This window comes from Poromitra crassiceps (genome assembly GCF_964638095.1).
Source record: "Poromitra crassiceps genome assembly, chromosome: 16".
In the NCBI taxonomy this organism is placed as follows: Eukaryota; Metazoa; Chordata; class Actinopteri; order Beryciformes; family Melamphaidae; genus Poromitra; species Poromitra crassiceps.
Window position 1 is genome coordinate 11971212 of NC_139645.1, and position 14495 is coordinate 11985706.

Here is a 14495-nt window from a genome sequence, read left to right on the forward strand (position 1 = left end):
CAAAGTGCCTGAAATACAGGCGAGTGTTTATCCTGCGCGCTCCTGTTAGCACCTTGTAGCGCGTCTGCTCGCGGTCGTAGATCTTCTTGAGGGAGACGGTGCGCGGGGCGAAGAAGTTGCCCAGTTTGGCCAGATAGACGCCGTTCCTCAGCCCCTCCTCCAGCTCTGTGGTGGGCGGCAGCTCCTCGTCCAGACACGCCTCCATCCACCTGCAAGGAGGGCACAGCACACATACACACACACATCACTGTTCTGAATAAAGGCAGGCAGGAAGGACACACACATAGCATGCGCGCGTTTGATACAACTGCCAAGTTTCATGCAAATCTGTGTTCGTAACTTTTTGAGAGACAGACAGACGGGGCGAAAATATAACCTCTCCACTCTGTTGGCGGAGGTAATAATCAAATAAATGTTAATCCCAGTGAACCGAATAGTAACGTCAGGCGTGATGTCAGACAAAACTGAAATTTTCAAATAATATTCCTTAAAATGTTTCATACCTCATTTAGGTGTTATTGTCAATTTAAAGCAGCAGAATGATGGCGTCATATAACAAAATCACTATATGATGCCACTAAATGATAAATGACTATGTTATTATTGCCTAGCCCGGCTAGTATAATGCTAAAGAAACAAGTGGCCATACAGCCCAACCGCTCATCAGAAGTCAGTATTAGAGCCCGACCCATACTGGATTTTTGAGGCTGATGCCGATACCGATATTAGGGAGTAAAAAAAAAAATCCAATATCGATATATCGGCCGATATTCTTATATTAAATATAGACATTATATTACACAATGTTTTTGCAATGATCCCTCAAATATCAAACACTTGGCAAAGATATGACTTGACATGACTTGAGATATGTAATGTAGGCAGGATATTTCACAGCTCATCAATCAACTTTGACATCCACGCAATGAAACAGTCAACTTAACTGGGGATTTAATCATTATAAATAACTAGAAATACAAAAACACAAATGGAACAAATATAAAATATAACTTGAATTATAACTTGAATTAAGAAAAAAGACCAAATATACACAACATGTTGTCTATGACTTCAAAAATACGAAATAAAAAAATATCGGCATATCAGCCAACATATCGGCCGATACCGATATATCGGTTATCGGCCGATAATATCGGTGGACCGATATATGGGTCGGGCTGTAGTCAGTATGTGTAAAGCTCCTGCTAGAATGACAGACTATTCCTTCGACTACACCGCTGCTGCACTGACCTGAGATCAAAGATTTATGGGACATTTCTTACTAACACCATTTCATCAAAGCCATAAGCTGAGCTTGTAACTGACTTTACAGCAGTGAGAGGCGTTGTTGCCTCCTGGCACTCGGCTTTTATAACACAACTGCAGAAAGAGGTTCAATTAAACTTTGACATTTAATCAATAATAACTGCTTAACAATACATGGATGTACTCTGCACATACTGCCTCGAGAGGGAGGAAACTGAACATAAACACACACAGTCACATGTTGTACAGCCATGCAAACAATTTGCTATTGATATTATTAGAGTCATATTGTGCAAGAAGTCATATACAAAACGTTGGAATTAGTTACACAGCAGATTACCCCTGCTCCAGTCATCAGCCTATCAGAACACAGCAGATTACCCCTGCTCCAGTCACCAGCCTATCAGAACACAGCAGATTGCCCCTGCTCCAGTCACCAGCCTATCAGAACACAGCAGATTGCCCCTGCTCCAGTCATCAGCCTATCAGAACACTCAGATACCCACCAATGATAGGGAGGGAAAAATCTGTAGTAGGTTTGATTTTTCATTAAGAGAAAGCACTGCTGGTATTATCGTATCGATACGTGTTGCAAATGAGTATTGTATCCATTTAAAAAAAATGAGTATGGACACTTATCGATACTTTTGACAACCTTATTTTGTTGCATGTTTTTTGTACACGGTTCAAGGTGTTTATTTGTCACTCCGGTTGTACAGGTGTGTGTCTGTGTGAAATTCTTGTGTTGAGAGGCTCCACATAGTGTTTTACATGGTGCAAATGCAAGCAATAGTGCAAAGTAAACAGAAGTAGAAAACGCAAGTACACAAAATATAAAATAGAATAATATAAGTAAGTAAGTAATTAAATATCCTATAATAAGACTGAGAAGTTTCAGCTGTTGGAGAACGGTTGATTGGTGTGCCCTGGGCTGTTAGGCCAATATCACTACATCATTTGGACAGAATCACTTCTTCATAGCTTACACCTTTCCAGTTTCCATTGTTGGCAAAGGCAGTCATCATGTGTTTATTATGGTGAAGCCAAAAGGCACATTTCCACATTATAAAGTTTCATATTTGGAACAAATCATCCCCTACGAATGACGTCACGCAGGCACCTCAGTATCAACTCAACATGCACCTTCCCCTCCACATCAGACCAGGGGTGTCCGACACACGGACGCAGGCTGATCTACGCCTGCTACGGTTTCACTGTGTTATTGTGTAGCCCCGAGCGGGACAGCAGTTGGCCGACTTGGCCGATTATAAAATGCTACACTGTGTTAAACTAGACGGGCCTCCAGGGAGAAGCAGCCCTCTCACAGGTCACCACTGTAAGTCCAACTCCACAGCAAGCAAACAGGATACAACTGGTGCTGCACAGGTAGGAGGGAAGCAAACTAAACATCTCACAGCCAGGTATGGATTGCATATTAGTGCCGTACGTACAGTCAAGCCACCAAAGAGAACCTGCCAACACCAACTTTCGCGTGAGTCTCCCTCTTTTTAACCCTTTCATCCCGCTGTGCTCCCAATGGGTAATTTCTCCTGTTAATCTCCTGATTTCATAGTGATACAATAGTGATAATTATTATTATTTCATAGTAATACAATAGTGATAATAATTATTATTTCATAGTGATCATTATTAATTTTTTTTCATAGTGATACAATAGTGATCATTATTATTATTTCATAGTGATCATTATTATTATTTTTTCATAGTGATACAATAGTGATAATTATTATTATTTCATAGTAATACAATAGTGATAATAATTATTATTTCATAGTGATCATTATTTTTTTTTTTTCATAGTGATACAATAGTGATCATTATTATTATTTCATAGTGATCATTATTATTATTTTTCATAGTGATACAATAGTGATAATTATTATTATTTCATAGTAATACAATAGTGATAATAATTATTATTTCATAGTGATCATTATTATTATTTTTTCATAGTGATACAATAGTGATCATTATTATTATTTCATAGTGATCATTATTATTATTTTTTCATAGTGATACAATAGTGATCATTATTATTATTTCATAGTGATCATTATTATTATTTTTTCATAGTGATACAATAGTGATAATTATTATTATTTCATAGTGATACAATAGTGATAATAATTATTATTTCATAGTGATACAATAGTGATAATAATTATTATTTCATAGTGATACAATAGTGATAATTATTATTATTTCATAGTGATAATTATTATTATTTCATAGTGATACAATAGTGATTATTATTATTTCATAGTGATACAATAGTGATAATAATAATTATTTCATAGTGATACAATAGTGATAATAATTATTATTTCATAGTGATACATACCAAATGGCTGTAGCACTGCAGGCTCAGTTTTAAAGCCAGAAGGTTCTGGTATCATATGAAACTAGATGACCTAAGGGGCCCCCGTTGACGGGAAGCGTTTTCTTCAGGTCAGAAGGTTTGGAAATCATGTCCAGAGCGCACAGCAGCACACACACACACGAGCGCTTATTTGTTGCTGTGGAAAAAACGTGACATTGACGAGCAGCGCGCCTCTGCGTCCAAAAGTCAAACTTTTGACTTGAGGCGCCCAAAAACACTAGCCACCGAGATCGCTTAAACGCCAGGTGCAGTGCTGAGAAGAGGAGCGCTCCTAGAACGTCCTTACCATCGAGAAGGAATTGCAGAAAGGCACTAGCAGCTTAAAGCTTAATTTATACTTATTAGAAAGTGTCGCTCAGCACATGGTCGCAGACGAAAAAGAAAGTGTCGCTCATGGTGTTGCATTTATACTTCAGTGAATGTTCGCCTCGGTTCAATGGTCACGTGACACTCGAACGCTATAAGCAGACAGCCAAGAGAAGAGAGGGAAGGCACAGTGAAACCACCTCGGAGGCAAGATGTAACGTACTTGGCTGCAGCCGCATATAAACGACACACAACTCACCTCCTCTCGCTCTGGGAAATTGGTCACAATGTTCTTTGTGATTTTCACGAAGTCAGACACCAAGGACAGGCTGATAAAAATAGCGGGGACACGTTCCTTAATTTCAATCGAGTGAAAACCAAAACAAGGAAGTCAAGCGCGTGCCGTCTATATAGCCAATCAGACTTGCGCGACACATCGTGACATAGTCAGCGACACTAGACATTTCACCAGGTAGCAAGACACTGCTCGCCGACACTTGAAAGTGTCGACTCAAGTCCTCATTTCTGTCGGCGACCGTTTCAAAAGTGTCGGCAGACAAAGCATAAATTGGGCTTAATTAACCGCTCAACTATCGACACGGCTCCACAGGCATCCGTCGGTACCAACCACGTCATGCTAGCTTGCCGAAAAGGGGGTTAAATAACGCTCCAAAAAAGTTAGGCTAAATTCTGGAAAGGGAAAAACTATCAAAGGGGTCCCATCATGCCCTCTCACCTCACCTACCCACGAGTGACCCCGATAGCGTAGCTATCAGAACACTGACTGAGTTTTTCGACGGACCTGCATTTGCCGATACCGCAGAAGAAGATCTGTCTTTTTCCACAGCCGAATGTTGGCACGTATGAATGAAGGTCAGAGCACCAAAACAACACATAAACACAACACCAAAGCCTGGCCTGTGGTAACCTCCCGGTGAGTTCCCAGCATTCCTCCTGTGTGACAGTTCATGTCTTTGAGGTCATTACTGTGCAGTGCAGTCAGTCAGTCACATTCCTGCTGAGACACCTGCTGAGCTCACACACTGGGGACGGGGACGGGGACGGGGACGGGGACGGGCCTGGTGGACTGGATTCCTCCACCTCGTGTCATCGTCGCCCTGCGGTCACTACGGATCCAACAGCAGCTATTCTAAATGATGTTCCTTACGCTGGCGATCAGGAGGACTGCAGACATGCAAAAACATCATCATATTGTGCGGTTATATTGACAGATATTAATGAGCATGTTCTCTGACATCTGGAGAAGATGGTTTGTAGGCATCTCTGTAGCACCACGATGCTTCATTTAATGCTATGCTAACAGTTGCCCAAGTTGACGACTTCAAAGCACAACAACATCCCCACGTCACCATGTTATCCAAATATCTGTCATCATATCCTCTTCTCCTTAACTTGGATTTCCCCCTGAGGCGATCCTATCTTATTAGACAGTGCATCTCATGAAGCAAACGTCACACTGTGTCCGCCCGGCGCAGTAATGTGCTTACTGTCGCCTCAGTGTATCAGCAGTCTGATATGAAAGGCAGGAGTTTATCACTGGCCATGAGGCATGAGCAGTAGGAGCTCTCTCTCTCTCTCTCTCTCTCTCTCTCTCTCTCTCTCTCTCTCTCTCTCTCTCTCTCTCTCTCTCTCTCTCTCTCTCTCTCTCTCTCTCTCTCTCTCTCTCTCTCTCTCTCTCTCTCTCTCTCTCTCTCTCTCTGCTAAGAAAACACCCCCCCTCTTCTGCAACTTTGGCCTTTGTCGGCAACATCCAGGTCAACTATGGCCTGATTCAGAGGCTCTTTCTCGCTATGGACACACACACACACGCACACTTGTATTTGTATACTTGTGAGGACCTTCACTGACCCTGACTGCATTCATTCAATTCCTAATCCTAACCCAATCTAATTTCAACTATAAAACCCAAGTCTTAATGCTAAACTAACACCATCTAAATACATGAGGACTGGCTAAAAATGTCTTCACTTTGAAGGATTTCCCTATCTGTTTGAGGTCTTCATACATCTAGAAACACATGAATGAACACACACACACACACACCTTGCAGTGCACAGGTCGGCTATAACAAGCAGCTGAAACAACTCCCCCCTCCCAGGAAGTGGTGACACGGGGGTCTCCAGACACAGGCAGGCTATTGAGGGCAGGGTGTCCGGCCCCGAGGCGCAGGGGCCGGGGCCGGCCGGCCTGCAACAACCCCCTCCTTTCACTCCACACTGGAGCAGGGAAAGGCTCCAGAAAGACTAATGGTTCTTTTATCAGGCCCTAACAGTACACACCCTTCCCCGCCCGGCACAAACACAGACGCACCCTCCTCCACTCCACCAGCGAGGGCGCTGAATGGGATGTTAGAATGTCGACAATCGAATTCCAGCGACACACAAGACAGCCAAAACAAATGTGGAAATTGCGAACATGACACAAATACTGTCGGCCTGTGTGTGTGCTGTTAGAAAACAGCCACAGATATGAGAGTCTTGTCTGGAATCTTGTGGAGATGTACACACCCCAACCAACCAATAGCATCACAGAGTGACCTGGACAAAGGAATCCACCGTCCACGCTATAGTTTTCTCACCACTGGATTATTGTAACTCGCTATACTTTCATGGCAACATGCAAAAGTCACTTTTCCACCTCCAAATAGTTCAGAACGCAGGTTGCAGCAGCTAGGCTTCTTACTGATTCTAGCCAGAGCCGACATCTCCATTCACTCCAATGGACCAGTTTGTGATGTACTTTGAAAGGGTCAGACGTTTAAAGAATCAAATTGTACATTATCAGCTTTATTTTAGCATTCAAAAGTAGCGCGAGCCTCCTTCCTGGCTGTTCATAGAGACAGTCCGCATGTGTGGGAACGCCCACAAAATGTTAAACGGCTGGCGCGCGAGTGGGGTAAAACCGCCCATATATCTCATGGGCTGACTCACCAAAAGACGGTGCTGCGGCTCTAAACTACATGTTTGGGGGTTCTAGAGCAGAACACAAGACGTCTGCTCAGATGTGCGTTTACTGCGGTGGTTAAATCCCCGATCGTGTCTGCCTGGGCTGGGCTATCAGCTAAATTCTAACTTTTCTGAATGGATAGAACGGGGGTTTTTACCCCACCCTGACCACGCCCCCAGCCAGGCTGAGCCAGCTAACCCAGCGTCTATGACGAGACGTGGCCTCAACCTATTGGCTACTGAGTCATGCATTTTGGACCTCCGCTGACGCCACTCTCTTACTAGATTGCTCTGGTTCTAGCCATAGATTGTATAAAATATGGACGTAGCCACCGTGATGTCACCCATTGGGTTGTGGGTGATAAAGGTCTATAGAAAACAAGAAAAACAACCTTGTTGACATCATGTGAAACAGCCGTCTGTTATCCACAAATTTAAAAGACCTCAGAATGAGGTCTGGCTGGGCCATCTGGACCAAAAATCATATCTCGGTAATTTTAGGCTGAATGGCGATGCACGATATCTGGGTATTTTATACGAAGTGGGCTAAATATTTGTCATAAAGCACAAGACTGTGATCGAAATGAAATGCAAAGACGGCGTTTCCTTCCCTGACTGTTGGTGCTTTCACAAAATATTTTCACCATGAGATTTTTGATAAATAATCATCGATGTGGAGATAATGACTAAGTCGCTAAAGGCAAATCATAGAACAGCTAGAACAGTCTGGTAAGTTCAGAAAATTACATCACTGTATTAATGTATTAACACAGCAAGACAACACTTGTGCCATATCACGTTATCCAAAATACACATCTCATCTCATCTCATATATAGTCTCATATCATGACGATATTGATATAATATCAATATATTGCCCAGTCCTACTCAGAATACCTTCACTGGCCAATTAGAACAGAGTATTCAACGATAACAACACATAACAACACATGACATTATAATTGTGGATTCTAAAGTGATAGCATAGCTCGCAGTGCACTTTGGTTGTGAGCTCAAAGCAGCTGTAAAAACAGAAACACTGCTACACTGGAGTGCCGACACACATCAGAAAGCATCAGTATCCTGTCCGGTCCGCACACCCTCTGTGCTGGCAGGAAGCCTAAGCCAGTGCAGGGGTCAGAGGTCAGTCTCATAGGAAGACCGCTGTGTCTCCAGGAAGACCTCCAGACAGCTGGCCAGCAGTCGCTCTCGTAGAGCTTCTGTCCCCCGTGCATCCTCTCCTCTACACGGAGAGTTCTGACTACTGGAAAAGGAAAAACCTCTATTCTGGTCAATTTAACTCCGGCAGCTTTACTTTATATTGGTGCACCTGAGCTGTGAGAGCAGGGGCGTCCGGGTAGTGCAGCGGTAGGGTTAGATTCCCTGACCTACCAACAACACGAGGGTTGCAGGTTCGAGCGCCCGTGTTACCTCTGGCTTACTCACTACGTTACTGCATGCTGCAGAGCTCTCTCTGGGTCTGGGACACTTTCCCTCAGAGGGCTGGTTATGGGAGGGAACCGTTCACTTGGCCAGTGATGGCTTCAGTCCTCTCCAAACAGTAACGACTTTGCGATCAGACGACACGGGAGGCGCAGCCCATTTTTCTCATCGGTGCTACGACCTGTCACTCATTCAATTTCAACCCGCCTTCAAAAACCAGCAGTGGCTGTGAACTGGCACAGACTCACTTATGTAGTATGCGGAGCGCAGCGATTCAACGTAATATTTGAGTCTGGGGAGAGACTACCTCTGGCTTGGTCCGGCGTCCTTAACAGGCACGATTGCCTGCGGATGGGAAGCCGGATTAAGGGTACGTGTCCTGGTCGCTGCACTAGCGCCTCCGCTGGTCGGGCCGGGGGGTGCTTGTCCTGTTCGGGGGGAGGGGAACTGGGGGGGGGGGATAGCGCGATCCTCCCACGTGCTACGTCCTGCCCGGTGAAACTCCTCGCTGTCGGGTGAAAATAAGTGGTGGGCGACTGCACGTACAGTATGGATCAGAGGAAGCATGTGCTAGTTTACAACTCTCCCCAGGTCGGCAGAGGATGTTGTGGGGAGAGTGGGAGAAAAATCCGAAACGATCAAAAACGGTCAGAGCAGACACACGACAGGGACACAGTGAATGAGTGGTTTGCACGGGTAGTCAATGAATGTTTAGTCTATGGAGGTAGAGAATCTTTAGAGTCTACCGGCTGACTGTTTACAGACTTCCCATTTGCTAGGTCTGTCCCTGAGCCCCACACACACACACACACACACACACACCAATAGCTTCCACTGCACTTCCTGTTTCATTACCACTGGATAATATGGCACTTATACTAACAGAGTGAAGGCTTTGTTATTATAATGTTAAGAGCCATGACTCCATGCTCACATCAGGTGGGTCAGGAGGACTTTAATAATAATAATAATGACATGTGATAACTGTATTGATCCCCAAACGGAAAGCCTCCTCCAGTCACAGTGCAGATCAGCTACAGAGAGATTTTGCTCAAGGGCTTGGGCAGAGCTTGCACCCAGCCAGGTCGTACAGTTGAAGGAGAGTCACTCTAACGAGGATCCCACCACCCCCATGTTTAAATTTAATGAGATTTTTGGATCCCATTTGCCTGTTGTTCTTTTTTGATTATTGCATATTTCATGGATTACTGGGCATAACTAGCGATCTTGGGAGCCACAATTACGATTGCTTGACTTTAGCAGGGAAGTTAGCTTGCTCACTAGTTAGCTACTAGCTACCTACCTAGGCTAAATTCCAGTGGCCTAGCTATGGCAATGGTGGGGAAAATATATTGCCTTAAGTTGTGAAGCTATATCCCTCTGTATTCTAGAATTTAAATTAATTTCTAATATTCTTTCTGTGGTAAATCCATCAAATGATAAATATTTAAATAGTTGAGGAGCCTGCCCTGCAACGATAAACAAGCTGCCAGCGCTTATTAACAATGCTCTGTTCTATTGTCCTTGGCATTGAGTGTGTGTGTGTGTGTGCGCTGTGTGCTGTGTGTGTGTGTGTGTGTGTGTGTGTGTGTGTGTGTGTGTGTGTGTGTGCTGAGTGCGTGTGTGTGTGTGCGTGTGTGTGTGTGTGTGTGTGCATCCATGCATGCCAGAAGGAAGCATGTTCAGAATGGCTGGAAATGAAAGGCAAATGTGTGGTGTGCTTATCTAAACACAGCACAATGTCAAGGTAAGAGACACTTTTCTATTCATGCCCTCCCTCTCTCTCTCCCTCCCTCCCTCCCTCCCTCTCTCTCTCCCTCCCTCCTCTCTCTCTCTCTCTCTTTCCCTAAGGCCTTGGCCACACTGATCCGTCAGAAAATGAACAGAACGGATAGACGGATAGATTTATGTCTGTTGCATGTACAAGTAACCTACTTGTACAGCAGGTGGCGGTAAGCACCTCGAAGGTGTCAGCGACCCGCCTATAAACCGAGAGAAGAAGAAAGCTGGCGTCAGCTAGCTGTTAGCTCTGTGCGCTACGTTACTTATGTGGCAATAAAATGCCACCGAATGACCAGATTAGATGGTGAAATCAGACGGTGACACTGACTATCACGTTGTACAACAGCGGGATGGTGTACACAGCATTAATTATAGCCTCCTTCACCGCCTCGGTCGCCATCTTCTTTGAAAAGTTGAAACAAATCTCGGAACGCCTCCTCTCGAGACCTCGACTCTGATTGGCTAAACGGACAGTGACTATCCGACCATCCGACCATCCGATACGTCCATCCAGGAAAAGTTCATCCCTCTTCAACTTTCTGTCCATCAAAACGTATGCAAATCTTCTGGATACGTACGCTTCTGAGTGCTCCACGGACAGTCGGACAGTTGTCATTGAAAATGAATGGAAGTGAACAGAGAAATGAACGCACACGGACAGACACCACGGATCAGTGTGGCCAAGGCCTAACCCTCCCTCCTCCCTCTCTCTCTCCCTCCCTCTCGCCCTCTCTCTCTCCCTCCCTAAACCTCCCTCCTCCCTCCCTCTCTCTCCCTCCCTAACCCTCCCTCCTCCCGCCCTCCCTCTCTCTCCCTAACCCTCCCTCTCTCTCTCCCTCCCTCTCGCCCTCTCTCTCTCCCTCCCTAAACCTCCCTCCTCCCTCCCTCCCTCTCTCTCCCTCCCTAACCCTCCCTCTCTCTCTCCCTCCCTCTCTCTCCCTCCCTAACCCTCCTCCCTCTCTCTCTCCCTCCCTCTCGCCCTCTCTCTCTCCCTCCCTAAACCTCCCTCCCTCCCTCCCTCTCTCTCCCTCCCTAACCCTCCCTCTCTCTCTCCCTCCCTCTCGCCCTCTCTCTCTCCCTCCCTAAACCTCCCTCCTCCCTCCCTCCCTCTCTCTCCCTCCCTAACCCTCCCTCCTCCCTCCCTCTCTCTCCCTCCCTAACCCTCCCTCCTCCCTCTCTCTCTCCCTCCCTCTCGCCCTCTCTCTCTCCCTCCCTAAACCTCCCTCCTCCCTCCCTCTCTCTCCCTCCCTAACCCTCCCTCCTCCCTCCCTCCCTCTCTCTCCCTCCCTAACCCTCCCTCCTCCCTCTCTCTCTCCCTCCCTAAACCTCCCTCCTCCCTCTCTCTCTCCCTCTCTCTCCCTCCCTAACCCTCCCTCCTCCCTCCCTCCTCCCTCTCTCTCTCCCTCGCTCTCACCCTCTCTCTCCCTCCCTCCCTAACCCTCCCTCCCTCCTCCCTCCCTCTCGCTCGCTACCTCCTCCATTGTAATGTCCATTGTTGTCTAATGAAAAAAGCAGCCTTGAGAAACAACAGGGCCAGTTTGTGTGGAAGCTGGAACAGAAGCTACCTGTCCTGAACGCTGTTTCTCAAGAACATTTCCCCAGAAGATGAGTGGGCTGTGAGTGTGACGAGGTCTGACACGCTCAATCTTTAAGCCACCGCAAAGATTCTGGTATTGACGGAAACTATAAATCCAGATGGACTTACGGACGAACGGACACGTAGGTGGGAAGCGGGTGTAAAATGGCTCCAAAGTAGGGACTATTTTTAAATGGGTCCCTTGACCTCTCACATCAAGATACAGTATCTTAGGCCATGTTCACACTAGGAGGCCAAATCCGATTTGTAAACTTTAATGACCTATTAATGATTCTATCCATTTGTTTTATGAGTCTGGAAGCTCCAAGTCTGATTTGTGTCACTTGTCCCAAACCACATATGGAGGTAGTTTCCAATCTGCTTTCGACTGATGTGACTTCAATGTGGACATGTGGAGTGTGGCAAGCACCTTCAGAGCGAGTTGTTTACTGACACCTATGTCGTTACCATTAGCAACCCATGCAGATAGGCTCGTTCTGTCTGGACACAGATCCGACTTGAACACAGATTTGTGGCAGTGCGGACACTCTCCCAAATCAGATTTTGGAAACCAATCAAGATAATGACTTTAGCAAATCAGATTTGCCTGTAGTGTGAAGATGGCTTTAGCTTTACAGCCATGTCTGACACATGTCAGCTACATACAGTAGTACTGTAGGGTTGAAGAGCTCCTAAAGACACAGTGTTCTGCATGCAGTGCTGTTATTCTCACTTTCACTATTTCTGCACACTGTGGTACCTATTACCAAACCTAAAAAAGCAAAATTAAAATTAATTAAATTAGTTTGAATATCACCACCACGCAGCTGACAGTGGTATAACACACATACAGTAATGACTCCGTGTTAAGATGACCCTCTTCTTGTGGTGAGAGAGGAGGGCATCTGCTCAGTCTAGCAGTGTTAATTTCGTCGACGAAAACCAGACTAAAAATGTTCGTCGACTACATACTGTATTTTCACTGATAAAAACTAAAACTAGACTAAAACTACTGTATGAAGGATACAAATGACTAAAATGTGACTAAAACTAATAAGCATTTTAGTCTAAAGACTAAAACTAAATCTAAAATAGCTGCCAAAATTAACACTGCAGTCTACGATAGAGAATCCTCCCCCCCCCCCGCCGTAGTGAATTCTTCAGGAGTCAAGACGTTGGTGGTGGACTGGGGAGGTGGGTGGGGCGAAACACAGCTCCAGAGAAGACGATCGGACAGCCCGGTTTATTTTTTCTGCCTTTTTTGTTTTCTCATTTATTTGGGAAGGTGGTCCTCAGAAATAAAAAAAAATCAGAAATGCGCCGCCTTACGTTACCAAAAGCTTGAGAAGAAGCCCTGTCCTAGAAGACGCTGAAATGACGGAGAACGACAATCCAGGGAGGGGAAAGACAGTGTGTGAACCCAAACAGGAACACGGAGGACTTCAGCAAGACAAAGCACAAAGAGAGGGATGGAGAGAAGGAGAAGAAGAAAGATGACAGGAGGAAGGAAGGAGCAGCAAACAGACGAGAGAGCCAAGTTGTCCATTACATGCTTTGCTGCAGCAGTGGAATCCTGCACCGGCTGACCCTCTCAAGTCTCCACTCAGCACTCTCGCTCTCACACACGCTCAGATAGCAGCTGGGCAGACACAGTGCTTTCACTGTCAGCCTGCAGTCAGCGTGGATGACAGGTATCAGCCATATTTGCTATTCCAATGCAGTGTTTCCCCTAGACAAATTGTTCAGGACTGGAGGGATTTCGAAACGTACCCCGACCGCAACGGTGGGGGCCCGTCGCTGGCAACGCTAAATTTTTAGCTAACCTGTTCGCATCTATGTTCGCAATGGCATCCCCAAGTATCATCATACTATTATGGGATGCGATGCGAACGGTTGTATTATGGGATGTGCGTTTCACAGGCAACGACACACGTTGACACGTGTTGGAACAGCGCCGCACGCTGGCACAATGCTCCTAAAAGCAAAATGCTTAATTGTTTTGAATGATTTGGCATCTGACTGTCAACACTGTCAACACCAGTATTGTTGTATTGTAATAATATGCCATAAAGGTTTATCGACATTTTTCGGAGAGCAGGGAAAAAAATAATATTAATAATTTCCTCTTCTGGCCCTTCGGGGGCGTCGCTGTAGAATGGTAGGGGTAACACTGCAATGAGCCTCTGATCGATGTGCACTATACTGGAAATTCACAGATAGTTGCAATATGGAGGATTCAAGATTCAAGATTCAAGATTTTTATTGTCACTCCATGGTACAAGTATCACGTGTGAAATTCTTGTGCTGTGGACTCCGTTTACAACATAGTACAAATATAACAAGGCATATGAGTGCAAAAACAACAAGAGACACAACAAGCAATAAGGCAGTATAGTGATAAGACAAGTCAGAGACAGTGGCATATTCACTGCACATAGGTGCACATGTCATGTGCATACTTTAGACGTGCTTAGACATTTTAAATTCGACGTATTTGACATACAGGTGCAAATAGCATGTACCTTATTAGACATACAGTTAAACATTAGACATACGTAATGGTAGCAGCTGCAGTGCGGTACGGTACGGCTACTACACTATTTGTGTATGTTAAGGAGTCTTGTGGCCTGCGGAAAGAAACTGTTCCTCAAGCGATTTGTGCGTGCTTTTGGAACCCTGTACCTCCTCCCTGAGGGTAACAGGGAGAACAGGTTGTCTCACCGCCCGGCGCTTCCTTGTGACAGTTTGGTAAAAT

The 14495-nt window shown here is 45.4% G+C and overlaps 1 protein-coding gene across 2 annotated transcripts in view; it reads right to left on the reverse strand.

The window, feature by feature from the left end:
* The window catches only part of iqgap1 (IQ motif containing GTPase activating protein 1), a 77179-nt gene that overhangs the window by 42231 nt on the left and 20453 nt on the right, over positions 1-14495 (reverse strand). For both annotated transcript variants that reach the window (XM_083652930.1, XM_083652931.1), the window contains exon 3: positions 53-209. In XM_083652930.1, coding sequence (XP_083509056.1) covers positions 53-209 — 157 coding nt within the window. The remainder of the gene's footprint in view (positions 1-52; positions 210-14495) is intronic.